Source organism: Podarcis cretensis (assembly GCF_951804945.1).
Source record: "Podarcis cretensis genome assembly, chromosome: 8".
NCBI classification, from domain to species: domain Eukaryota; kingdom Metazoa; phylum Chordata; class Lepidosauria; order Squamata; family Lacertidae; genus Podarcis; species Podarcis cretensis.
In genome coordinates, this window is record NC_137177.1 from 70,096,528 (window position 1) to 70,123,920 (window position 27,393).

General features: G+C 46.5%; 1 protein-coding gene across 2 annotated transcripts in view; it reads right to left on the reverse strand.

The window, feature by feature from the left end:
* Positions 1-26,965, reverse strand: part of EPHA8 (EPH receptor A8) — a 61,930-nt gene extending 34,965 nt beyond the window's left edge. For both annotated transcript variants that reach the window (XM_079986855.1, XM_079986854.1), the window contains exons 1-3: positions 26,714-26,965; positions 8,627-8,691; positions 5,888-6,551 (exon numbers count right to left, since the gene is read on the reverse strand). In XM_079986855.1, coding sequence (XP_079842981.1) covers positions 5,888-6,551; positions 8,627-8,691; positions 26,714-26,807 — 823 coding nt within the window. In that variant the 5' untranslated portion in view covers positions 26,808-26,965. The remainder of the gene's footprint in view (positions 1-5,887; positions 6,552-8,626; positions 8,692-26,713) is intronic.
* Positions 26,966-27,393: the final 428 nt, after the last annotated feature.

Genomic DNA, 27,393 nt, shown 5'->3' on the forward strand with positions numbered 1-27,393 from the left:
AAAGACTCCCTTTTCCTGTCAACCTTCCAAACACGCCCCCCTCACCGTCTCTGTTCACATGGGGAGGACAGTTCTCTTGCATTGCCAATAGCTCTCAACGCTTAGCTACTTTGGGAATTCCTCTGCGGCTTGTATTTTCATCCATACCCCCCAATTAATCAAAATCCTACCATTTATTAATTTCTAGGATTTGGGTGTGTGTGTGTCCCCCCGAATCTATGACAATATCAAAATGGCTTACAAAACAGCGGGGTATTTATTCGCCTTCTGCCACCCACTAGTCTGCTCTCGTTCCAAGCAGCAACAGCAAAAGCAGTAACCACAGCAAACCCCCATCATCAACCCCAGCCTTTGGTTAGCCACGGCTAAAGGAACAGGGTCTTTAGCAATGTGGCCTGCTTCTTAGGGAACAGCAAGGACAAGGCACTGCTGGAAACTGACCAGGTTCTACAGCTGATGTATGGGTGCCAATTTGCATAAAATATGGGGGGGTTGCAGGTAAGCTCCATCCTGCATAATCGATCACAAGACACACACCATTTGAATGACAATGCCCATTAACTTTGGGGGAGCCCAGCCCCCTCAAATATTTTATTAGGGAGGGGGGAGAGGCGAAGGGACCTCAACCCCTAGGAGTTGGCTCCTATGAGCTGATGTCTGGGCCTTGCAGAGCACCAAACCCTGTGCTAGGCATCACCACTGCTTGGAAAGGTGTGGGTCAGCGGGGCTCGGCTTGGCCACACTGTGTGCCAAATCAGACCTATGGGCCAGAGGTTTCCCTATCCCTGCCCTTTCCCTTCCTGAACTGCTTGTCTGCTGGAGAAGCTGATGCTTGATGAACGAACCCCAGCCTCTCTTTGACTGTCAGTTCATTATACAGAGAGAAAACCCTGGGAGAGTTGAGGGGGTAGGAGGCGCCGAGAAAGGTAGCCCGGTTGTACTAAGCTGACAGCACCCAGGCCTCTGTGACAGGCCCTTGCCTCTGGGGATGTGCCTTCTGGTGACCCGCAAGGGATGAGAAAGACTCTGAAGCAGGAGCTTAGGTCTCCCCTCTGTGCTCTTTCTGAAGACGATGGCTCCTGAGGGACGGCAGGGGCAGCCCCAAGGTTCAGTCCCTTTACCTCTGATTGGCATGGGGGTCACAGCCTGCTTAGCATAAGTGACACAGCCGTGGCCGGGAGCCTTTGGAAGGGCTCAAGCAACAATCCCTGTGAAATGCTAAACTCTCCAGCGAACCAGGCTTGCAAGGCTTATGCTATCAGAGCAGTTGCAGGGCTAAGGTAAAATTCTTTTGTATCTAGCCCACCCTAGATACAAAAAGACAGCATCTTTTTGCCAATATCAGAGTGCAGGGCAGAGCACATGGCATTCGCAGCTCTGTCCTCTCCCTGCACCTTAGCATTTGCCACCTGAGGCAGCTGCCTCGCTCTGCCTCTTCCTAGGGCTGGCTCTACCCACTCAGCACACACTATTCCCCAAACCACTCCCCTCACCAGCCTTGCTTCACACCCTTTTAAAGGGATCATTAGGAAAAGGAATTGAAAGCAAAAGTGCCGATATCATAATGGTGTTATATCAGTCGATGGTGCATTTGGAATACTGTGTACAAGTAACTCATGTCTTAAGTGAGGGTTAGGTTCCGGGAGTCTATGTATATATGCAAAAATGTGTAAAGCCAGGACCCGGGGAAGTGGGCTCTGGAATGTTACCAGAGCCCTTGCAAGCTCCTTCCCCAAGCCAGGTAAGCCCACAATTGCAGCTTTGTGCAGGGGCAGGGGAATAAATTAATAGAAAATGGGTTTCCTTCACTTTCCATTGATTTATTTATTTCCACCCAGCCACAATCTTACAATCAAGTAAGTAAAATAATTACAAGTGACCTGTACAAAATCTCGTCATGTCACCTCAGAAAGGAGCCAGGAAAGGTTCAAAATAAGTCAACCAAAATTATCAAGGGGTTGGAGTGACCTCCCCCTCCAAGGAAAGGTATTTGGGACATTTTAATTTAGAGAAAAGATTAGGGAGATGTGACATGACAGAAATTTGGAAATTTGCTTTGTGACCAACTGACAGTATTGGTAGCACAGGGAGCCAGCCTGGTCCGTGGGGCTCTTGGTTCTGCCACCTGTCTGACCCTTAAAAAAAATGCATAGCCACAGCAAGACTGTGATACTTTCAGGAATTTCCAGCAAACACAGGAGGGGTGATCAACTTTCTTTACAATCTCAGTCCAGCAACAGGCACTATCCTATGTCTCCTCTTCCGCTGCCTTGAAAGCTCCTTTCTTAGGTAAACATTAAAGCCATAAAGAAGTCCTTAGCTGTGCAAACATCTTTAAGAAATAGGATGCCTAGCTGTGAGAAGGAATGGGGAATTAATTTGGAGTCACATTAGGATGCTACTACGAAGCTAAAGGTTTAATTTCTTCCCCTGCCCCAAAAAATTGAATTTCTCTGATATTTATAGAAAGATGATTAGGACTACAAAGTGGGGTTTACATCATCCTGTCCCAATGGCAGGGAATGAAATATTACCCAGAGTGACAGCAGTGTGGGATCTCGTTCTGACAATTAGAACAGCGGAACGAGGAATTTCCAATTCCAGTTGATTTGGGTTATCAATCTTGCAGGGCCAATTCTTTTCTCTACTGAAAGAGCAGGCTAAACAGCAGGAAGAACTCTCTGACGGTAAGAGCTGCTCAACAGAGGAACGGTCTCTCTTGGAAGGTAGTGGACTCTCCTTCATTAGAGGTGTTTAAGTAGAGGTTGGATGGCCATCTGCCATGGATGCTGTAGCTGACATTCCTGCATTGCAGGGGATTGGACTAGATGACCCCTTGGGGTCCCTTCCAACTCTACAACACTATGATTCTAAGTCCAGGCTAAGAGTGCTTTAACTGGGACTGGGACACCACATTCAATGAGTGTGCTAATGTCCGTGCCTGTATACACAAGTGGTGAACCTGTGCACTCGCACTGTTGTTCAAATGTAGCATTCAGTGAACATGGAATCTCTGGTCTTCACAAATTTGCTGCCAGACAAAGGAAAGGGTTTAAGTGTCACCAATTAAGGTTGCATTAATATGAAACTGTGTTCCATTACCCGATGCTTCCCTAACTGCTAATTTCCGCATTATATTTGGGCTTCCACACAATGTAAAAGCCACTTCCAGAAATGTAGCAGAATATAGCACATGTTTAGCACTCGTTCGTGTGTTATTTGCTTCCAGGGGAAAAAAATGCTTTGCAAATAACACAGAAATGAGCACTAAATTTGCACATTATTTCCAGGAGTGGCTTTGACGTTGGGTAAAAGCTCAGATGTAGTGTGGAAGTTGGGGAAACATTGGGGAAACAGGTTCAACTGCTGTGTGAAAGCAGCGATAAGGCACCATTGAAGCAATTCCCTTTTACTGGCAACAAGGCAAGGCATGCTAGATCTGTTGTGCTTCCTAAAAAACAAGCCCGCTACCAACGTTTACATTTGATAGAAAGAATTGTGCAGTGTTGCTCTTTTCATTTTTTTTCTGCACAGGGTCTTAACTTTAGAACAAAAACACTAACTTCTCAAACTATCAGAATCATAGCAATTAAAAAAAACACACCCTGTAAATAAATAATTCTTACTGTCTAAGGGGTGTTTGCATGTTCAATTCAATGCATGCACTATCTGTGCACCCGTGTACACAAATAGCTAAGCTGTACCAAGTATATTACTTCACACAATACATGCAGAGAGACCTGTGTTCAGTGTAATCCCAGGTCTTTTTGGGGGTCCAAGGTGCTGTTTTTGATCTTTAAGTCCCTTCACAGCTCAGGGACAGGGGACTTGGAGGACTCTCTGATTCTCTGACTCTCTCTCTCTCTCTCCACCCCCACTTATATCTCCCCAGACCATCATATTTTCTCTGGAGGGTCTTCTCCAACTGCCCTTATTGCAGTGATGCCCACATGACCTCATGAGCCCTCAGATTCAGGACAAAAAAAACTGCAGGCATAACTGAAAAGGAAGAACTGGAGTTATATTTTAGGGGAAATTGCTAGCAAAGAATATATATACAACAATGGAATTGCAGAGTTGGAAGGGGTGCTCAGCGGTCATCTAGCCCCACCCCTGCCTGCCTGACCTGACATTCACTTTCCTGCCTGATGCCTACCCCCCAGATCACCCCTCCACTCAACAGCTGTTGAAGGGGCAATCTGGAGGAAGAGGACTCCTTCCCCAGTCTTCTCCTTCCTATATCATAATTATGGTTTTAAAACCTAATTAAACATTAGCAGGGCCAATGAGGGCTGTGGCTTGCGGAGAGAGTGTGTGACCTAGGAAGAGTCTTGAGGGCCAGATACAGAACCCTGAAAGGCCACATTCAGCCTCTGGCCAGGAAGTTCCCTCTTTGCTTCACCTGGTTCACAGCCTATGTGACTTCCAAACTTGCAATGTGTCCAGGGCACGTGAAGACGGGCATCTGTCTAGCTTAGCCATGTCCTTCCCTACATGACTTTGCCAGAGGTAACCTTGTGCAAGGTATTGTCAATCCTGCTGTTCACATTCCCCCCACCTCTAAACAAAGCCGCCTTTTCATATTTGCCAAGTCAAAGCTCTGCTCCTCTAAATAGCGCTCCCCCCCCCGAAAGAAACTGAAAGCAAAGAAAGCCTCCTATGAGTCCTCCAGTCAAGTCGCCTGTTGTACACATGTAGCCTCAGGGCAGTGTGTACTGCTGCCTTCTGCACAGCTGCTGCCTCCTTATCGTCGTTTATACAGTTGCGAGCTGCAGCCGTCTTCCCAGAGCCCACGGACACTCGGGGAAAACGCCTCCGTCTTCCTCCAAGTGCTTGCCGGCGATGGATTAAGGAGATAGCTCTGTTTCTGTTGACTTTGCTTTTGTTTTCTTTGCTGAGGAAATTTCCTGCCAAAGGAAAGGCAGGGCTGCAGAAAAAACGGCCGGCTGATGGAGCCCAGAAGTGGCCAGAGCCCCCAAGGGAAGGCCCTGGAGCGGAGCCAAACGCACACAGCTGGAAGGGAGGCCGCTCGGCAAGGCGCCAAATAATCAATGCATGTGAGGCTGGCGCTCAGGGCAATCTCTACTCAGAGCAAATCGGGTATCTCCATTGTTATTGACTCCTGCACTGTACGTGGGCCCAGAAGGACCTCCAGCTTCTAATTACACCTCGAGAAGTCCTGGGAAGGTAGACAGCGGTGGAACCAGAAACAATGTAATAATCCTTGACTCCAGGATGCGTGTTGTAAGCTGTTAGAGGTCTAAGGGGGCCATTTCCCTCTTCTGTCTGGTTTCCTATTTTTCTCCCTTTAACCAACACCTTGACATCCTCCAGGTTATGGAAGCAGCAGCAGATTTAGGGTGGTGTGGGCTAAGGGGGCATAAAGTTGAGGAAACCCATAATCCATTTGGGGGTCCCAAATTTTGGCTTTCCACAGGGCACTGTATTACTAGGGTTGCCCTTTCCTGGACATATCCATAATATCGCAGTCGGCAGCAGTGTCCGGGCAGAAATAGGTCATATCTAGACCTATGACAGCCCATGTCGGCAGTGCTGAAGAACAGCAATTCTTTTCATGATTTTGCCGAAAAAGCTCAACAGCTTTTCTGTCCAGATTTTCACAAACTCAAATATGGCAACCCTCGCTTTATGAAAGATTACTGAAGTCTGCCCCTGATGGAAGCTCACAGGTCATTGTCAGGCAATATTGCGATTTCTTTCCCTTTTTTAGCTGCAATTTGGGGGGGGGGGCGCAACCCTGTATCTGTTCTTTGAAGTGGACCTGATCAAATAGAGCAGCACCAAAACATTTTCTCCCAGTGCCTCTTCCCTCCATCCTTCCCAACAGCAGCAACAGTAGTTTTGCACAACCCACATCCAGACTTACCTAGACATGAATCCCTTTGCTCCTCATAGCCGGCACTGCAGACACATTTTCCGATGGGCACCAGCCACTCCCCGTCAGCACTGCAGTACATTTTCGGGGTGTCCCTTTCCTCAGAGTGCCCCACGCACTCGCCCCGCACCTCCACAAGGGACGAGGAGTCTGCTCCTGTCACTGCCTCGGAGAAGGATGCCAAGTTCCTCACCATGGCTGGGCACTTCTTGTAGTAAACTCGGACTGAGACTATGGCAATGCAGGCTCCAATGTCCTGAAAGGCCAGGTAGAAGCCTCTTTTGCTCAGGGGCCCCACGCCACGCACTTCCGTGTTGAGCTTGAGTCGCCGGATGCCCAGGTCCACGTTGGTGAAGCTCTCGTCGGCCGCAATGGTGTCAATCTTCACAAACTGGCTTTCGCGGGGGGTGCTGCCCAGATCACGGTCTGACTGGAGGTAGTAGAGGTTGAAGGTCTCCTTGCATGTGCCCAGGACCCCTGGCATGCTGTTGCAGTCCCGCAGGGTGAACCGGATCTCTGCATACACCCGGTGAGCCCCGTGACGCTGCACCCAGCTAGTCCGCAGCCAGTTGTTCTGGTTGGGGGACATGACATTGCAGACTTGGTAGGTGTGGATGGGGTTGAAGAATTCATCCATTTCATTGATGGAGTCCCACTTGGAAGGAAAGAGCAGGAGAGAGGAGTTAGAGGCACCAGGTCCAGCAGATTTTGTACTTCAAACCTATGTCCCAAGGTAAGGGACGTCACAGCAGATAGAAGCTAGGTGGGATTCATACTTTAACTGACATCTTGACCTTTGTCAACAGGCAAGTGTAGGAGGGAGCTGTAGGGCTACAGTCATAAAGACACTGACTTCAGTCTCACTGAACTCGGTCAGGCTAGAGGAAGAAAGTGGTTCAATTCACATTTTAATGCCAGCTAACTGAGTTTGTGCTTCCAAAGGCAAATATGCAAACTGAAACACATTTCTCTGAATTTTGCAATACAGTTCTCCAGCCAAACCATAAAAGTTAAAATCCACATATTTGTGAAATGTGCACACACACAAAAGTGTAGAAATGCATTCCATTTGGGGAAAGTTGCTCATGAAACTGCATATACCAGAAACAAACGTGTATAAAAATGTACATATTAGCAGAAATGAGCACACACACAAAGTACGAATTTTCATATTGCCGTTTTGGGGGTAGGGAAATGTAAGTGGGAATGGGGCAATCTAAATTAAGATTGGGAAAATGAAAAACTGGAAGAAACCAAAATATGCAGATTCATCCATCCCTAAACAGGACTTATTTTGAGCAAACATTCGCAGGATTGTTAGTTGGATGAGTTCAGAGGTTACAGAACTAGATCTGGACAGAGGACCACACCAGGAAGTGGCTAACCCGGCACAGGCCACTCTGGCAGGTAGGCAGGCTATGTTCCTGTCATTCATCTGATGCTATATGATGTTGGGTCATTGATAGTTCAATCCCAGGTGTACACTCTGAGTGTGCTCTTGATCCTTCCTTTGCAAACAAAATTTGGCATGTTTTGAAGTTGGAGACTTTTCTTTTTACTGTGCAAGGCAGCAGGAAAAAAGGCATCCAATTCAAAAAGTTCAGGGTTTTGCCTGCTGAATGCTCCCATATGACTTGAATTTTCTCATATGACATCAGGCCCAGGAAAGATGGCTAAGGTTTGCCCCAAACAGCCTCGCAAGCTGACCTCCAAGACCATATTAGGCCCATGTGGTGGAAGTTTCCCAACAGCTGATTATTTAAAGCACTTTCCTTATTTGAAAGAGGTTCCTCTGATTAACTGGGATGCAAACTGTGCAAGAAAAGGGACAGGCTGTGAGAGCTCCTATTACAACCTAACATGCACTGCCTTGTTCCTATCTCTGTTTCTTTTTTCATAAAGCGAAATGACTCTCCTCTCTTCCCATGTCATTGAGATAAGGTCTCCTAGCAAGATGAAAATGAGGACATCATAATTAATGCGGCAGGCAAGCGGGTTTGATTACATCTGTATTCAGGAACTTGTTAACAGTTTAAATTAAAATCAACACAAGATTTTAAACACACACACACACACATACACACCAGATTATAAAGGGATAAAGATGCAAATAATAGATACAAGTGTGGCTTAAGCTTGCCCACATGGGCAAAGGAAGAAGGAAGCGCAGATGTTTGCTGGGAGAAATTGTTTGGCTCAGGGGGGAATTTTTTCCTCCTCCTACGCTACTAGAATTTGGGGTTATTCAATGGAAGATTCGGGACAGACAAAAAGAAGTAACTCTTCTTCGCACAGTGCATATTTAGACTGTGGAACTCTCTCCCACAAGTGGCAGTGGTGGCCACCAACTTGGAACGCATTAAAGAGGAATAAATAAATTCTTGGAGGAGGAGAATAGAGGCTGTAGGGCAATCAGTTCCCCACTGAGTCTTCTAAAGTGGTAACCTAAGTCAGTCTATCAAAAAAGATGGTGGCTACTTCCTTCCCAGGGGGTGGGATTCTCAGAAACATTGGGAAACAAGAAACTTAACAGTATGGAAATTTGGCTCAACCCAACAGGAATCAAAGAAGTGCAGAATTGGAAGAGACCGCAAAGACCATCTAGTTCACCCCCCCTGCAATGTGAGAATTTTTCACCCAACGTGGGGTACAGAACCACAATTAAGATTCCCATGCTCTACCAACTGACCTATCGCTCATCCCACTCCATAGGTTTTCCATGTGACTTACCCCATGGGAAGGGTAGGTGAGCCAGCCCCAGTCGCCAATAATGGTGGAAGTGTCCAACAAGTTCACTGAAAGATATAAGAAGAAAACTTTCATTAGAGAGAATGTGAGGCACACACAGTTGTCCAACAAATGCTTGGGCCTTCTTGAGAACCCATTCATCAAAAGTCACAGTCTGAAGAACCTTTTGTTGTTGTTTAGTCGTTTAGTCGTGTCCGACTCTTCGTGACCCCATGGACCAGAGAACGCCAGGCACTCCTGTCCTCCACTGCCCCCCGCAGCTTGGTCAGACTCATGCTGGTAACCTCGAAAACACTATCCAACCATCTCGTCCTCTGTCGCCCCCTTCTCCTTGTGCCCTCCATCTTTCCCAACATCAGGGTCTTCTCCAGGGAGTCTTCTCTTCTCATGAGGTGGCCAAAGTACTGGAGCCTCAGCTTCACAATCTGTCCTTCCAGTGAGCACTCAGTGCTGATTTCCTTCAGAATGGAGAGGTAATGGATGCTCTAATGCAGGGGTAGGAAACCTGCAGCCCAGGAGCCAAATGTAGCCCTTTAGGCCTTTCCATTTGGCCCCTGGGATTCTTCCCAGGCCACACCCCATTTCTAGTCACACTCCCTCTCCCCAGGCCACACCCCTCACTGGCCCAACTCTGTACGCTCCTTGAGTGTTTTCGCCTGGCTGGAATCTGTCCTTGATAAGGCCTTCTGTTTGCCTGGATGGAGGATAGAGAGGATTGTGTGAGAAACTAACCAACTACAGTGGTACCTCGGGTTACATATGCTTCAAGTTACATACGCTTCAGGTTAAGAACAGTTTCAGGTTAAGAACGGACCTCTGGAACGAATTAAGTACTTAACCTGAGGTACCACTGTATACCATGGTAAAATTGTGTGATGTGCATCAAAATGTATTGATTAGTAAAAATAAGTATACAAACATGCATTCCATTAGGGAAAGTGCTTTGCAAAAATGTGCAAAAATACCTGCAAACTGTCAGGAGAAATTCTCATTAAAACGCTCAGTTTTCATGAGGACGTTTAAAAAAAAATTCACAAACTGATGTGGAGATGTAGAAAAGCAAACTTAAGAGTGGAAAGATGAGGAATGGAGAGAAACAGAAACTGACAGATTGGACCATCACTAAGCTTGAGTGAAGGCAAGGTTGGGAGTCTCTGCCCTGGAAAGTGTGATGGCAGAAGCAGCAACATTTGTTCAACAGCTGGTATTCAAGTCTGACATTGCACAAATGCAAGCACACTTCTAAAGTCCAGTGGTGTTACCCAGAGCTTTTTTCAGCCAGAACTCACGGGAATTGCATTCCGGCACCTCTCAGATGGGCACCATTGCCATTATAAGAGAACAAGGGAGGTATTCATGGTGAGTTCCAGCACCCCTTTTTCTAGAAAAGGGTGTTAGCCACAACTGCAGAATAGAGCTTGCTTTTTCCATAATGAACCAGCCTCCATCATACACCTGTGTTTGTGTTTGATTAACCGCTCTGAGAGTCTTTTTGGTTGAAGAGTGGGGTACAGATCCACTAAATAATATAATAAATCCATCTAGACAGCCGGAAGAAATGCCGGGTCCAGCATTCCTCCCCATGAATCTGTGCATTGTTCTTTCTTTCTTTCTTTCTTTCTTTCTTTCTTTCTTTCTTTCTTTCAAGGGCAGAGCCACTCCATCCAAAGCAACATGCTCCCACTTCCCCCTTGCAATCTTTACTTTCCAGAGGCTCAACCAAGTCCTTCTCTGTTTGTTTCACACTTCCTGCGGGAATTAATCCAGGTTTGAAGTCTGCACACTAAAGCCAAAGTAATTATGCCCCGTGGTGCACAGCTACGACACGCACACACGCAAACCCATACCAATACCTCTCTGCTCATACCAAAAGAAGCGAGCGGGCAGGATCTCCCAAGCAGAGATTTCATGGAGTAGGGGGAGACAGCAGGGGTGGAATCAAAGTCACCTGCTCCAAAGTTGTCCGCCTCCAGGGAGCCCAGCTTAAGTTAATGAGGAAGTCGAGGCAAATTGCTCTGCTCGTGATCTGGAAACCAAATGCCTTTCAACACTGGTGAAGGTTCTCTTTAATCTAGCCATGTGCATGTGTGCTGTGGGTGGGCAGCCAAAAGCTCAGCCTCCTCCATGTTGGACATTCGTTGTGTCAAGCGAGAGCCTCATGGGGCCATTTTCTTGGCAACCCTGCGATGGGTGGGAATGAGAAAAGGCCAGCAGCTGCCAGCCAAGGTCCGTCATACCCTCCAATATTTATCCGATGAAAACAGGGACGTTCTGTTCCATCATCATCATCATCATCACAATAATTTTACTATTTATACCCTGCCCATCTGGACAGGGTTGCCTCAACCACTCTGGGCGGCTTCCAACATATATAAAAACATAGCAAAACATTAAACATTAAGAAACTTTCCTACACAGAGCTGTCTTCAGATGGCTCGGGGGTCAGATAGCTCCATACCCTCCAGCATTTCTCTGGTGAAAATAGGGACATCCTAAGGAAAAGGGGACATTCCAAGAACAAATCAGAAACTGGGACGGCTTCCGTAAATCCGGGACTGTCCCTGGAAAATAGGGACACTTGGAGGGTCTGTCAGTGCATGGATACTTTTGCAGGCTACAGCTCATGCTGCAAGCAGCAGATTTTGGATCAGGGACATACAGTAAGCCTTATACTGTGTCAGAATTTTACATTTATCTATCTCATTACTGTCTACACAGGAGAAGAACCATGTAGCTTTCCTAGAACTCCTTGGCAGAAGGATGTGACTGAAATATACCTCTGAGCATGCCCATTTTGTTCCTGCAATGTATTCATCCTGCTTTGTCTGAATAATTTTCTGGAGCTTTTCCTCCCCTTCAGTTTCTAGCTCCTGATATGCCAACCATGCATTGGAGAACAAAGCCCCATTGCGTACCTGCCCATTAAGTAGCAAATCCCCCCATTTTTCTTCCCCTAGGGCGCCGGCACAGAAATATTTTCTGCTCTCCATGCTGACATTTCCCAACCCCGCATTTCCTCTGCACCACTTCAGCCACAAATAGGCCACAAATTACGATCCAGTTCTTCAGGGGAACACAGATGTTCTGAGTCTAGCCTTTGTTGTGAATCCGAGAAGTGATTCCAAGGCTTAAAATGTGCTTGTGGTGAGGAAACAACTCACCACCCAGCCAGCAATAAACTGCAATATTTATGCTGCTGGATAAATATTATTCTTACCATCAAATTGCCTGACTGTGTCCACCATAAGTTGCTTTGTCAAATACAGTGGCATGCAGAGCCGGCACAAGACATTTTGGCACCTGAGGCGAAGGCACCCCCTCCCCTCCAGGGAAGAAGGGGTGAGTGAAGATCAGGAAGATCAGGATCAAGGGGGGGGATAAAGATCTACACTGGGATCTGCTGCCCCTATAGATCCTGCCACCTGAGACATGGCCTCCCCTTGTCTCATGGGTGGGCCAGCCCTGGTGGCATATGTCAAACCAGCCTCTGGCTAGTGTTGGTGAAGACACAACTAGGAATTTGGACCCTCAATGTCATGCCCACATCATGTTGAACATTGCACTGTATTTAGAACTAAATTTCATTGACTGTGAGCACAGAAATCCAGCCTTCATTGCAAACCCTGTGCATGTCTACTCAGAAGCAAGCCCAGTTGAAATCGGTGGGATTTACTCTCAGATAAGTATGTATAGGATTGTGAGTTTAGGGAGCACTCCGGTACCCATTTGCTTAGATGTAAGGACGGGTACCTATGCCAATTTTGGTTTTTCTCAGTTCCTCATTTTTCCATTCTTAAGTTTGGCCCTCCATATTTCCACATCAATTTGCAATTCTTTTATAAAGTCCTCATGAAAATTCATCAGCATTTTAGGGCAAATTTCTCCTAATCTACACTTTTGTATGCAATTATCCCTAACAGACACTTTTTTTTTTTTTTTTTGCAAAACAACTTCCTCAAATATAATTCATTTCTGTATGTTGTTTTTTATGGCATACGTACATTTGCATGAACACCTTATCCTTGCATACACTTTTTTTTTTTGTAGACATTATTCGGCTGGAGAACTGTATTGCAAAATTCAGAGAAATGCAAATTTCAGCTCTTGTTTTGTTTCTGAAAGTGCAAATTAGGTGGGTTCACCTTTAAATGTGAACTGAATTGAATCCCCACCCCCAAACTACTTGGAAGTAAGCCTCACTGGACTTAATTCTAAGCAGACATGCATAAGGATTCCACTGTTAATATTTTAAATTATTCTTTTTAAAAATTGGATGTCGAATCAGCAAGCAAACACACACACACCTACCTATTGTATCACCCAATTGCCAGGAGGCTCAATTAGTTCTTTAAACCAAAAGGCTGGCCCAACCCCCCTTCCAGCATTGCTCGGGCCATTTTATTCTGTCTCCCCCCCCCCATCCCAGTTCTCTTTTGGCCGACGAAACTCCCTTTCCACTTTCTCTACATTAGTTCATTTGCCCATAAATTAGGATTGACCTAGATGTGCCATTGTTTGTGCAATTAGCAATTGCACGGATACGATTAAAAACAAAAACTGTAAACGAAGCTGCCATGGTCCGTAGTGATGGTGTTGAGGAAGGGGACTTAATCCTTGCTTCTACTATGACTATGCCCCCCCAACTGCAGCAAGCCAGAACTTTGACTGCCTCCGCTCCCCATAGTCCAGCTTTGACAGGTGGTTGACCCTGCCCACTTGTCAGTCACTTGACATCATTATGATGACAGGTGACAACTTCAAAGAGGCTGATCAGCTGTTGGAGGCATGCTGTCAGCATCAAGAGGCAGATTCTGCTGAAGACATGTCTCTGAAGGAGCTTGCTGTAACCCCTGGCAAGCTGCCTAAGGAATGAAAATATCTATTTGCAGTTTGTATTCTTAGCTGTTCCATCATTTACGACATCAGGTGTGGGGCAGGTAAGTACCGTTTGTGGAAAACCTTTTGGCTGTTCCCTCACTGGGAGAAATGAAGCTATAGGGAGTCAGGCAGAGGGCCTTCTCAGTAGTGGCACCCACCCTGTGGAACATTCTCCCATCAGATGTCAAGGAGATAAGTAACTATACAACCTATGGAAGACATTTGAAGGCAGGCCTGTATAGGAAAGTTTATAATGTTTGATGTTTCATTATATTTCTGTATATGCTGGAAGCCAGGACGCGATTAGCGCTATGGGTTAAACCACTGAGCCTAGGACTTGCTGATCAGAAGGTCGGTGGTTCGAATCCCCGCGACGGGGTGAGCTCCCATTGCTCGGTCCCTGCTCCTGCCAACCTAGCAGTTTGAAAGCACGTCAAAGTGCAAGTAGATAAATAGGTACCGCGCTGGCGGGAAGGTAAATGGCATTTCCGTGCGCTGCTCTGGTTCACCAGAAGCAGCTTAGTCATGCTGGCCACATGACCCGGAAGCTGTATGCTGGTTCCCTCGGCCAATAAAGCAAGATGAGCGCCGCAACCCCAGAGTCGGCAACGACTGGACCTAATGGTCAGGGGTCCCTTTACCTTTGCCTATATGCTGGAAGCAACCCAGAGTGGCTGGGGTGACCAAATTAAAACAACCTTATGGGCCAAATGGAGACATGTGCCAGGTCTGTTTAGTGAGCCAGAGGCTCTCTACCTCTGCACTGTTGCATTGGGAATAAAGCTCTCATCAGCGGTGGGGGAAACGGGGTTCCTTCAAAGGCTTCTCTTGTACCACAGCACACATCTCACCTTACTGGGGAGTGCCAGAGAGAAAGAGAGATTCTCAGTCTATTTTGGTTCTGCACTTTTGCTCCTGGAAGCGAAATTGGTTAAGCTCCATTTAGAGCATGCTGTGTGGCGAGGCAGTTCACAAAGCTAGGTAGCAAAAATATTCCGCCTCCGCCTCCGCCTTCTCCTGGCATTCTGACCTGGCAAACTGCATATAGTTAATTAAAGGACCTGTCAGGGCCGTGGGGAGGGAGGGGATGCAAGAAGTTTAAGAAGGTTGCAGGACGTTTAGCAGGATTGCATAATTAAGCAACTGAATGAGGCAGTCGGTGCTGCTGGGTTCTGATTCTCTCTTGCACACAGCCTTCCTGCACATTGGGGAGAAAATGTGTCTCTACAGAATTAACGCTGCAATCGACCTGTATCTCCTGCATTTATGACATTTGCATGGGAAAGATGATCCTGTAACAGGGGTAGTTGGACAGATTTTATTTTGTTTTATTTTATTTTATTTTTTGTTTTATTTTATTTTATTTTATTTTATTTTATTTTATTTTATTTTATTTTATTTTATTTTATTTTGTATTTATTTTTTTATTTATTATTATTTTATTTTATTTTATTTTATTTTACTTTACTTTATTTTATTTTTATTATTCCCAAGCATTGGTCATGCTCGCTAGGGCAAAAAATATGCTTTTAAAAGCATACTTGAGAGATTCAGAAGCACTTGTTTTGATTTTTTTAAAAAATGTTTTAGAATATTCAATAAATGCACATTTTTGGTGCAGATTATTATTATTTTTAATCCACATGATAATGCAGGAATGGGATGAAACTGGTGCATAGGAGAACACTTTGAAAGTAACACAGACATAATGTGCCCTCTTTAAGCAGGGATGTACCATGCAAATACCTGATTATGTCTTGCCTCATAATTGCTTTGAAGCCCGACAATACAAATGAGTCCAGTGAGATTGATCAGTGCCTTATTCTAGGAGGGAGTTATACAGCCCCTCTAAAAGAAGTCTTCCCTAGATAAAGAGGTTTCAGAAAACTAGAATCCAGTTTGCAATATTCCTTTCCAGGGCAAGGTGGTTGAGTAAATAGTGGCTGGCCAGCTGCAGATGTTCCTGAGGGAATATATAAATTATTTTGATGATGGGTAGGCAAACCAAGGCCCAGGGGATGGATCCAGCCCAATCACGTCCTAAATCTGGCTCGCAAACGGTCTGGGAATCAGCATGGTTTTACATGAGTAGAATGTGTCCTTTTATTTAAAATGCATCTCTGGGTTATTTGTGGGGCATAGGAATTCGTTATTTTTTTCCTTCAAAATATAGTCCGGCCTCCCACAAGGTCTGAGGGACAGTGGACCAGCCCCCTGCTGAAAAAGGTTGCTGACCCCTGATTTAGATCTATTCCAGTCTGGTTTCAGACGCAGTTTTGCCACCAAAAAAACCCTGGTTGCCCTGATTTATTACCTTTATTGGGAGAGAGCTGGAGGGGTGTAACCCTATTGGTTATCCTTGACATCTCAGTTGCTTTTGACACCATGGCACTGGCCATAGTGTCTTCTTCTGGAGCAGCTCAGGGAGGTGGTTATTGGGGGCCCGGTACTACAGGGTTTCGCCCCTACATACGGGATCAAGAATGTTGAATGTTGACCAAGCCAGTTGTTTATTCACTATGCATTTGGACAGCTCTTGAGATATCTTGGCCAAATTTTGCATGACGGTTCCTGAGATCAAGGAGCAGGTTTTCGTCTCTGTTTGGATACAATTTTGATTCAAGATGGTGGACTGAAGCGTTCAAAACCAAACTGATTTTGACCACTGGTTTCAAAACTGCACAGTCCTTTTTGTTTTCTAGGAATTCCTTAGCAATGTCGGGTGCAGGGCTTCTGGTAAGTAAATAAATATGACATGTGTTTAGCATTGACCAACTGAAGAGATCCTGAGTGGTCAGGAATTAATTCCTCTTTGTTTGACTCTTATTACTTTGCCCTCACTTCTTAATTTCAATCCCACTGCTATTTCCTCCTCTCAATAATCACACCCAGTAGAAAACAAAGAAAAACATGCCAGGCCAATGAGTTTGTACTAATGATGGCAAGTGGTCCCTTTCTTTCTCACGCTCATTCTGCACCACGCAGGACTGTCAGAACGATGAAACGCTTCCAGACGGCCGAAGGCCTTGCTTTGAAAGCAATAGCCAATTAAACTGAATTTTGCATGATGTCAATAGAAGTCTCATTCTGAGGATATTGCACGACAAAAGCAAGCACCAGCCTGCTTAATAAGTCAGACAAATCACACACTGGAAAATCATTTCAAAATGGATCTCCTGCCGACATGGCTTATAAAACTATCATCAACAGCTTTTCGAAGGGTGTAGTTACAGTTAATGAAAAATTAGTCTCTCTCTCTCTCTCTCCCTGTGTGTGTGTGTGTGTTATGTGTACAGATAAATCTACCCTTGCATTCCTCCCTTCCTAAAAGCACACACACATAAAACATATTTTTAAACTAGATTGCCGGAAACAAGTGTGCTAAGTCATAAGCATAAAGCAAGTATTGTCAATTTACTTATGTAAGCATGTGTGTGAGAGAGGTGGGGTCTTACAGAAGCAATTCTGAGGTGACCTCCAGTTTGAAGAAATAAATTCCAAAATTAGTGTTTATTGGGAGCTTAATGCATTTCAGGGAAGGAAACATTTTTAAGGGCACTGAAAAATTCAAACATAATCAGGAAACAGATGATTGACACAAAATAAAATGGAGTGAAATATATTCTCCTGAATCCATTTAAAGATACTGAGTTGTATCCAGTGCTTGTGCTACACAGAGTAGACCCATTGAACTTAATGAACCTTAGTTATGTCTATTACCTGTAATGAGTTTGAGTAGGACTAATATTGACTACAACCCATAAAGTTTTTATAGATAATTACATCACTTAAAAAAAAACTAATATCAAAATATGTTTAACATTACCAAGTTCAAAACCAATTGTTAATAACGAAACAAACCCTAAACAATTTTGGAGGGGGGGAGGGAGACCTAAACTATAAATAAGATATTGTATATATACACACACAAGGCTTTTTTTGCAGTTGGAGCTCACAGGAGGTAAGTTTGACACCTCTCAGATGGGCACCATTGTCATTCTAAAAGAACAAGGGTGAAGTTCATGATGAGCTCCGGCACCTGTTTTTCTAGAAAAATAGCATTGTATACACACATTATATCCAGCATGAAAGTAGGTGTAAAAGGTAAACTAATAATTTTTAGCAACACTTCTAACACACCAAGGATAATGCAGTAGCTCCTGCTACAGAAAACATTCAGTGTGAAATTCGTCATAATAAAATGTGACCTCTAGTTTGGTGACAAGATTGGAAGCTTGCTTACCCCTTTTAAAGGTAAAGGTAAAGGGACCCCTGACCATTATGTCCAGTCATGGCCGACTCTGGGGTTGCGGCACTCATCTCGCTTTATTGGCCGAGGAAGCCAGCGTACAACTGGTCATGTGGCCAGCATGACTAAGCTGCTTCTGGCAAACCAGAGCAGCACACAGAAATGCCGTTTACCTTCCCACCGGAGCGGTACCTATTTATCTACTTGTACTTTGACGTGCTTTCGAACTGCTAGGTTGGCAGGAGCTGGGACTGAGCAACGGGAGCTCACCCCATGGCGGGAATTCAAACCGTCGACCTTCTGATCGGCAAGTCCTAGGCTCTGTGGTTTAACCCACAGCATCACCCGCGTCCCTTACCCCTTTTAAGGACCCACAATTTAAGGACTAAGGAATGACGTTTCTAGCTTTTCAGTGACTGGGGCATGTGGATATTCTAGTCCACACCAGTGACTTGGAGTGGGGGACTGTACGGCCTAGTCTTTAATAACTGGAGACCAGTTCACTCGAAGGATCGCCTTAACCAACATAGACCCACTCAGCCACCTCGATCTGACACTTTTGATGAATCCCACCCAATCTTTGTTCTGTATGTGTAAGGAGCTGACCATTCCTACATTCTGGGTAGGAATGGTCACTGCATATCGTAAGAACATAACAAGATGCTCCTGGATCAGGCCAATGGTTCATCTAGTCCACTATCCTGTGCTCACAGTCACTGGCGGAGAAAGGGGGGGTGCGATAGGTGTGGTCCACCCCGGGGGTCATCCCTAAGGGGGAGTGACAAAAAGGCACACTGCGGGGAGCTCGCCTTGCTGCTTCCATGTGCAGTGGCTTGAGCGTGGTGGACGGCCCTGCCCCCGTGCAGCTCACAGTGGATGGCCCCCAACTGTGCAGTTCACCCTGCCCCCCCCCCGGTGCACATGGCCGCCCATGCAACTAACTCCACCACTGCTCACAGTGGCCCCCCAGATGAACTAATGGGAAGCCCCAAAACAAGACGTGAGCACAGCAGCATTCTCCCTTGTTTTCCAGCAACTGGTATTCAGAAATGATCCACCTTTGACTGGGGAGGCAGAGCGTAGCCATTATGGCTGGTAGCCATTGATAGCCTTCCCCTCCACGAATTTGTCTAATCCTCTTTTAAAGCCATCCAAGTCGATGGCCATCACTGCCTCCTGGGGGAGCAAGTTCCAAAGTTTAGCTACACTCCTTGTGAATACTTCCCTTTGTCCTTCTAATATTCAGCTTTTTGGGATTCCCACGAGTTCTAGTGTTGTGCAAGAGGGAGAAAGACCAGAGCCCCCATCGTCCAGCCCATATTTTCCAGTGCGTTTCTCCGTTACTTTGCTAGCCACAAAACTAAACAAAGATTTCTCATCCTATCCACTTTGATTGCAGCCCCTCCTGCAAGATAGTGAGCACCAACCTGCTTCTGACTGAGTTAGAAAACACAGACTGTTCCTAATCCCAAGGAAGCTGATAATTAAGTTTCTACAATTCAGATCACTTGGGGTAAAAACTTCAGGAAGTCAATGAATCAGTGAGCTATACCGTCCTTTGGCTTACATTCCACCCCACCCCCCAAATGGTTTATTATCATGGTATATTTCATCGGATTTTTAAATTTTTCCTTTAATAGCTTGTTTTAATTAAGTAGGGGATTCTTCTGCTGGGGTGATGTTGCCATAGCCATAACCTACAGGCGTAGCTCTATATAATATTGTGACACCTTGTGCATCTTGTGGACTGGAGTCTTAGTCAGAAGCGCTGTGGATCACCATGCTAGGATCACGATAGACTGCATTCGCAGGTCAGTTTATTCTGTTTGCCCTATTAATTTCTGCATTATATTTGAGCTGTCACAAGACATAAAAGCCCATTCCAGAAGGTTAGCAGAATATAGTGGAAATTTAGGACTCAGTTCCATGTTAATTGCTTCCAGGCGGGGGCGGGGGGCTTGCAACCACGTTAACCCTGAAAATTGTAGGAGTAAAATGACGAAATTTCAGGCAGTATACTGGCATACAGTTCTTTCTTGCCATTTCAATGCGTGAATCATGGGGGAACAGAAACATGCATATGTGGAAAGGGTGTGGGAGTAGCAATTATTAGTAGTAGTAGTAGTAATAATAATTCAAAAAATGGCTGTGTCTTTGTTTGCTTATTGTTTCACCAGTGGGTGTGGTGTGACACAACAATGAACATAATTGGACATTATTAATAATAATGTCCAATTATGTTCATTGTTGTGACACACCACACCCACTGGTGAAACAATAAGCAAACAAAGACACAGCCATTTTTTGAAATTTAAACCTATCTGGATTTTGCAATGCATTTGTCCAGCCAAGTGACACATACAAAAATGCATACACCAGGAGACAATGTGCATTGTAATACATGCATTAGTGAAAATAACATGAGAAAATGCATAATCTAAAGGGAAATTGCTTTTCAAAAATGTGTATATCAGACAAAATTGCATACAGATCTGTGTATGGAAGGGAAAATTCAAATTATATTATTATTCTTATTATTCAAATGCTGCTGAATTTTCATGATTTTTTTAATTTAAAAAAATTGCAAACTGATTTCAAAATGTGGAAAACTGAATGGAAAACTGAATAAAAAAATGAAATAGACAGATTCACCCAGGGTCAAATAGCACACTGTGTTAAGGGTGGGCAATCTACAACCCACAGAATAATTTTATGTGGCTCTTGACCTAATTTCTTGCAAGTGGAATGGAAGGGGAAAGGGGAAAGGGAAGTGGCAGGAAACGAAGGAGGGGGTGATACCAGACAGACAAAAGAGAAAGGTGGCTCCACTCACCTTTGACTCAAGCTCCACCTACTTTTTACTTAAGCCCCACCCACAGCTCCCCTTTGATTATCCGTGCTCACCCCTGCCCTACATTAAACTGCAACAAACTTCAGACAGACCTCATTTGGGATTGGGATCACATTCAGGCAGAGGAAAGGCTTTTCAAATGCACCACCCTCCTACCCAAACACGCCATTGTCCCAAAGAAAATCCCTTCTTCCTTTAAGCAGAGAGGGAGGGTGTAATTGGTGATGACTGGCAGTGGAGAAAGAGAGGATCATGGGTCAACGGAAGTGCAGGTCAACCAGCTCTTTACCTGTCCGACTCTGAAATCATTTCCTCTCTTTCTGTCTGTCTCTCTGACACACAAAATACTGAATGCATAGGTAAGGTAATTGAGCACCCTCCAAGTCAAAGGTAGAGAAGCTTTTTTCTCAGGTGATGGAGGTGATTTGCCTTAGGTGCAAGACCAGAATTCAAAAGTGGGTGCTTCTTCTCACCTTCCTCCTGCCACTCCAATCTCTCTCTCTCTCTCTCTCTCTCTCTCTCTCTCTCTCATTCTTTCTTTCTCTCTCTCTTTTCTGGTACTCCTTCGCTTTCTCTCTCTCCACTCATTCTGCATTCACACAGCAGTTTATTCCGGTTTCTTCAATGTTTCCCTAACTGTTAAATTTTGTATTATATCTGAGCTTTCACATGACACCTCTGGAAAAATAAGAAAATGTAGCTCAAGTTTAGCATTCATTTCTGTGCTATTTACTTCCAGAAAAGAATCTGGTTGCAAATAACACAGGAATAAGTGCTAAACTTGTGCTATAAGGTAAAGGTAAAGGGACCCCTGACCATTAGGTCCAGTCATGGATGACTCTATGGTTGAGGCGCTCATCTCGCTTTACTGGCGAACCAGAGCAGTGCATGGAAACGCTGTTCACCTTCCCTATTTATCTACTTGCACTTTGACATGCTTTTGAACTGCTAGGTTGGCAGGAGCAGGAACCGAACAATGGGAGCTCACCCCATCACAGGAATTCAAACCGCCAACCTTCTGATCGGCAAGTCTTAGGCTCTGTGGTTTAGACCACAGCACCACCTATATCTGAAGGTGGCTTTTATGACATGTGAAAACTCAATCTCTGGTTGCAGCGGAAGGGCACCATTTCGTGGTTCACCTCAGGTGCCAAAATGGCTGGGAACAGCCCTGGAATTGGAATATGGACCGTTTGCCCAATAGCACCTGAGCATTTATCTTTCCAGACACATTGCTTTCTGCATGACTTCAGTGTCCATACTCCAATTCTGGAATATGATGTGGTATTAGAAGCACATGGCTGCCAGGCCCAAACCATCCTGTTACTGGATGCAACCTTGACACCACACAATACTGTGACCCTGGAACTAATAATAAATTATCTGGGCATGTCCCATACTAGAACAGCCTCTGGTTGTGTGAGTAGAAGGTCACAAATACACACTAGGTTTGGATGGATCTGGCAGTCTTGGTTCCTCTGACTTTTTCATTTTTGCAACCTACAGTTCAGTTCTCCATGCTTCCAAATCATTCATGATAGGCACACAAACATATATACATTTATAGATATAGATATAGATATGTTTAAATGTCCTCATGGAAATTCTTCCACAATTTAGTGGACATACAGATTTTGCAGAATGCCTGTTCATATATTTTTTCATGAAAATATGCATTTTTTTATGCAGACGTTCCCCTAATAAACCCATGACTGTACTTCTTAAACTTTTTGGGGGGCAGGGTCAGAGTACTGCATTGCAAAATTTGGAGGCATATGAGGGCTCATCCAGATTTGCCTTTGCCCTATCGCTTTCCCCCGGGGAAGCCTACACTTTAGTGATAAATCGGAGCAAATGTCAATTGAGTTTTCTCTGGGTTGACATTTGCTCTGATTTATCGCTAAAGACTGGGTTCTCCTGGGGAAAGTGGTGATGCAAGGGCTCAACTGCTGGGACCCATGCTTTCTAGACAATGGACAGGTGGAAGTGCGGATGAGCTCGGAGTTTCCAATGATGGTGCTTTTGCTCATGCAGTGGATGAATTAGTTGGTCTGCATTAAAATGTGAAGCCAACTGAGTTTATTCCCTGTGCCCACCACAAACAGTATGATCGCAATTGGAAAACCCAGACAAGTCGGTCCATCCACCCTGGAAACTCGTGCTCACAGCATAAAAGATGTCTGAAAAATATTTTTGTGTGTGAACCCAATGGGCATAAATATATCAAAAAATATTTTCTTGTGCACTCAGTTCCTGCCAGGCAGGAGATCTTTGATATGGAGTGGAAAGGGTGGGATTTGGGGATCAAGTAATGAAATAAGGATCTGGAATCAAGGCAGGGGGGACAGATCTTCAGAATGGCAAGCCCGCAGCCACTCCCCCCCCCCCAGCCACCAACCCTCCTTCTGTAAGGTGGTGTTTGGAAAACATTAATGCCAGTACCAAGCCTTCGCATTGCTTGGCACAGACCTGGCAGCGTGGACAGCATCATGCTGGAGCCAAGGACACATTGGCCTTGTGTGGCCCATAAACCCACCCAGCATCAGGGGAGAAAAAACACCCTCTGCAAATCCCAGCATGCTGTTATGTAAACAGGAGCAGAGCCTCCCAGCCAGAGTCAGGCTGGCATGATCGGTTTGGGCAGCTCACGGGCACCATGCCCCTCAAGGAGACAGAGCAAGTGCACTGCCCCAAGCCCCGGGGTCAAGGTGATGGGCCCCTTTGTTTACCTGGCCTCAACTCCCTTCAGAACCATCTTTCCAGAAGGGTGGACTGCGAGAAGCAATGTCGGCCACTCAGCACAGGCCATGCCAGGGTATTTCAGAGCCAAAGGAACGCAGGTCACCATGATCTCATGCAAATTCCCTGAGACACCCTCCTCTCTCCCACTTATCTCTACCAGCTTGGAAACTGCAGGTGTGGTGCCTGCGGAAAAGCTGCAGGAAAGGGCAGCGAAAAAATGATCAAGGGGATGCAGCAACTCAAATGTTCCGGCGCTTTAGGCTTTTTCGCTTGGGGGGGAGACACAATGGGGTGGGGGTGGGGGTGGGGGGACAACAGCACATAATCCAGGTGGGTAAAATGGTGCCTGACATGAAGAAAGTAGAAAGGAAGGCATTGGTCCCCCTCTCTCCTAATACCAGAAACCAACGGGGTCACGCCGCAAAGCTGAATGGTGCAAGATTCAAGGCAGTGGGTAATTAGACTGCAGAATTCGCTGCCACAAGATGTGGCAGTCACCAGCTTAGATAGCCTCAAAAGGGGGTTGAATAAATTTATGGAGGAGAAGTCTATCAGTGTCTATGATAGTCCCAATGGCTACGGACAGCCTCCAAAATCACAGGAAGCATGTCCCTGAAGACCAATCTCTAGAGAACAGCAGAGGGGGAGCTGCTGCTCTCATGTGCTGCTTGTGGGGGAACAGGTTGTGACCCTAGATAGGCTGAATAGCCCTCTGCCCTTGTGGTTCCCCTGCAGCTCTGTAATAGGCCTTGAGTTTGATCCAGCAGGGCTCATTTGAGGCGCCCATCCTCCCTGTCACAATCCCTTTTCTGCTAGCTGTCTTTGACCTGACATGCTCTCTCCGAATGGCTGTGGTTAATGTAGCTTCAGAGTTGGCGTGTGAGAGAGAGCAGCTAGGGAGCTGGGAGGGTTGTGGGAGCTGCTTTGCCCTGCCGTGACCTCCTTGTGATCTCTCAGCCACCAGGGGAAGCAGGTAAGAACCGTGGGTGATGATCCCCCTGTCTCCAGGTGGCAGGGAAACACAACTGCACTTGTGATTCTAAAGGGCTAGGCCAGGGTAGAGGAGGAGGACAAGCACCAGGAGAGGGGCATATCTTCTTTAACAAGCACATGGAGGCAAGTGAGGACCCAAGGAGAGCATTGCTGGATCAGACCAAAGGGCAATTGAATTCTACATCCTGTCTCCCACAGTGGTCAGTCCAATGGCTCTGGGAAGCCCATAGGCAAAGCATGAAGACAACAACCCTCTACCACTGCTATTCACAAGAACATAAGAAAGAACCCTTTTGGATCATGCCAAGCACCCATCCTATCCAGCATCTTGTCTCTGCCAGGGGTCATCCAGATGCCCATAGGATGGCCCAACCATCCATCCCCTATTGTCCTCACACACCCCCAGCAACTGATATTTAGAGGTATGCTTCCCCTGAACCTATAGGTTGCTTTTAGCATTAATAAATGCTAAAATAAATGGCATTAATAGAATTATCCTACATGAATTTACTGATTCATAGGATTGTAGAGTTGAAAGGGACCACGAGGGTCATCTAGTCCAAATGCAGTAAGTATTTTGCCCAATGTGGGGCTTGAACCCACAACTCTGAGATTAAGAGTCTCATGCTCTACTTTTACCTTTGTAAGAGAGACTTGTATCAGTTAGAGTCATGGCAAGGAATGGGGAGACTCAGGGTCACATCCCAATGAAGCCACAAGGTTCACTCTGGGCTAACTTCTCCCCCCCCCCTTCTAACCTACCTCACAAGGGTGTTGTAAGGGTAAAGTAAAAGGAAGAAAATCCATGTACTTTGAAAGAAAGGAGGGATATAAATGAAAGCAGATACAGTGGTACCTTGGTTCTCAAACTTAATTCATTCCGGAAGTCCATTCGATTCCCAAAATGTTTCAAAGCACAAAGTGCGGCTTCCGATTGGCTGCAGGAGCTTCCTGCACTCAATCGGAAGCTGCGTCGGACATTCGGCTTCCGAAAAACATTCACAAACTGGAACACTCACTTCTGGGTTTGCGGCATTCGGGAGCCAAACCATTCGGGAACCAAGGTACCACTGTAAATTAATGCAAAATCAGGTAGGGGCTTTGGAAGTATGGTTGTGGCACAAAATTGGCAGGAATAATGGAGAGATGAGCAGCTCTACCAAGAGGCATGCTGTGGCTCAGCTTTTGCTAACCTGGCACCCTCCAGATGCTGGCTGAGGCTGGAGTTGTAGCACCAAAAAACATCTGGAGGGCACTAGGTTGGTGAAAGCTTCTGTAGGTGAAGAGGTGCAGAGACTTTGCTGTAGTTGCTGGAGAGGAGTAGTGGAAGAACTCAGGCTAACAGCACCAGACTTTACAGAACTGGTCAATACTCTGGCTAGTTATCCATCTACCTGATATTTGCTCTGAGGCCCCACAGAATGACCCTGGATGTATTCCAGAGATGAGTCAAGGAAGAGCACAGAGGTCAACAATGGGATGTGAACATGCCAGTGGATGGGCACTTATTTAAAGTCCAGGGAAGTTGGCCATGCAGAGTCAGCCTCTCCACTGCAGGAGTTGGTTCTGCCATAGTTTCACAAGAAGGCTTGCGCCATGGTGGAAGATGAAGGTGGTTTTGACAGTATCAGAGGAGTCTGCAGAAATGGGCAGCTGCTCTAGAACCAAGACAGACTGGCACTAGAGGTGGCCTCAGCCCAAAATCCCCATTGCTGATCCCCAAAAAGCCAAGAACACTGAGACCAGCATCTGGGCAAAGGAATCAGCAACAATGTTGTGGGACAGTCTCCTCCTAAAGCATAGAGGTGATGAGCAGGTGTGTCCTGTCTGCCTCCCCTTCCTAGACTTTTCTAGGCAACAAAGTCCATCTTTTAAGACGCCCAGCAACCCACCCTCTTCCTCTTCTCAGCTCAAAGACCACAAACGCCCACTGCACTCACGCAAAACTGGGGCATCCTGTCTGCACACACCTTGCCACTGCTGGAGCCCTGGGCTGGGCACTCTTCATTATTTACAGAGCGGGAGTTCCCGATGTCCTTCTCCTCCGCTGTGTGGCGAAGGACCGTAGCTCCCTGAGCCCCTGCCTTGCAACAAAAGGTCCCTGGTTCAAATCCCGCCATCTCCTGCCCGAAACCCAGTCAGTGTGGGCAACGCTGAGCTGGAGGGACAAGCGGTCTCGGACAGGTTCCCGGGTCGTTGTCCCCAAACCTCCAGGAGCATCAAACTCTGGGAGACCCTCCCCAGCAGTGCGGGAGGAAGTTTGCTGGGCGACAAGCCCTCGCGAGCGCCCAACCCACCCGCGCCAGCCGGCAGCCGAGGCAAGGGCTGCCTGTCCGCGCTGCTCCCGGACTCTTACCTTCGCTGGTGGTGGCCGCGAGGCAGGCGGCGCAGGAGGCAAGGAAGGCGGCCAAGGAGGCTGCGCGCTCCGCCGGGGCCGGGATCCTGGCCATAGTGCACCGGGGGCAGCCCGGCGGGCCAGAGCGAGCGCCCTGGCTGCGTGCTGTCAGCGGAGCCCCGGCGCCTCCGATTGCACTTTCCCCACATTTGCTCCCATCCACACTCCGGCAGCGCTGCACGCAAGAGGAGGGGGCGAGGCGCCCGGCTGCCTGTCACGGCGCAGAAGCCAATTGGATTTGCAGCCTCGCCAAAGTTCCCCCTTCCCTCCTCCCCCCACCCTCCTCTCCTCCCCATCCGCCACCTCCCACCCACCCCGATCGCTGGGCCAGGAAAGCATCTCCTTCCGCGCAGCCAGGGAGCGGGGTGGGCACCTCTGTTCAAACACCTCCTGCGCCTCCTGCATCTCGCCTCCTCTGCGCGCAGCTCCAAAAAGAAGCCCTTGCCTCTTCTCGGTCCTTTGCGCCTTCCGCATGGCAAGTTGTTTGCGGTTGCTAGGGAACCGAGCCTGGACAGCCGCTTTCCCCTTCCCGGACCCTCGGGCTGGGTGGATGCTCAAGTGAGGGGAAGGGGCTGCTGGACAGGTCCCGGACCCAGCCGCTTGGTCGGGAAGGCTGCAAAGAGCTAGCTAGAATGGCACGG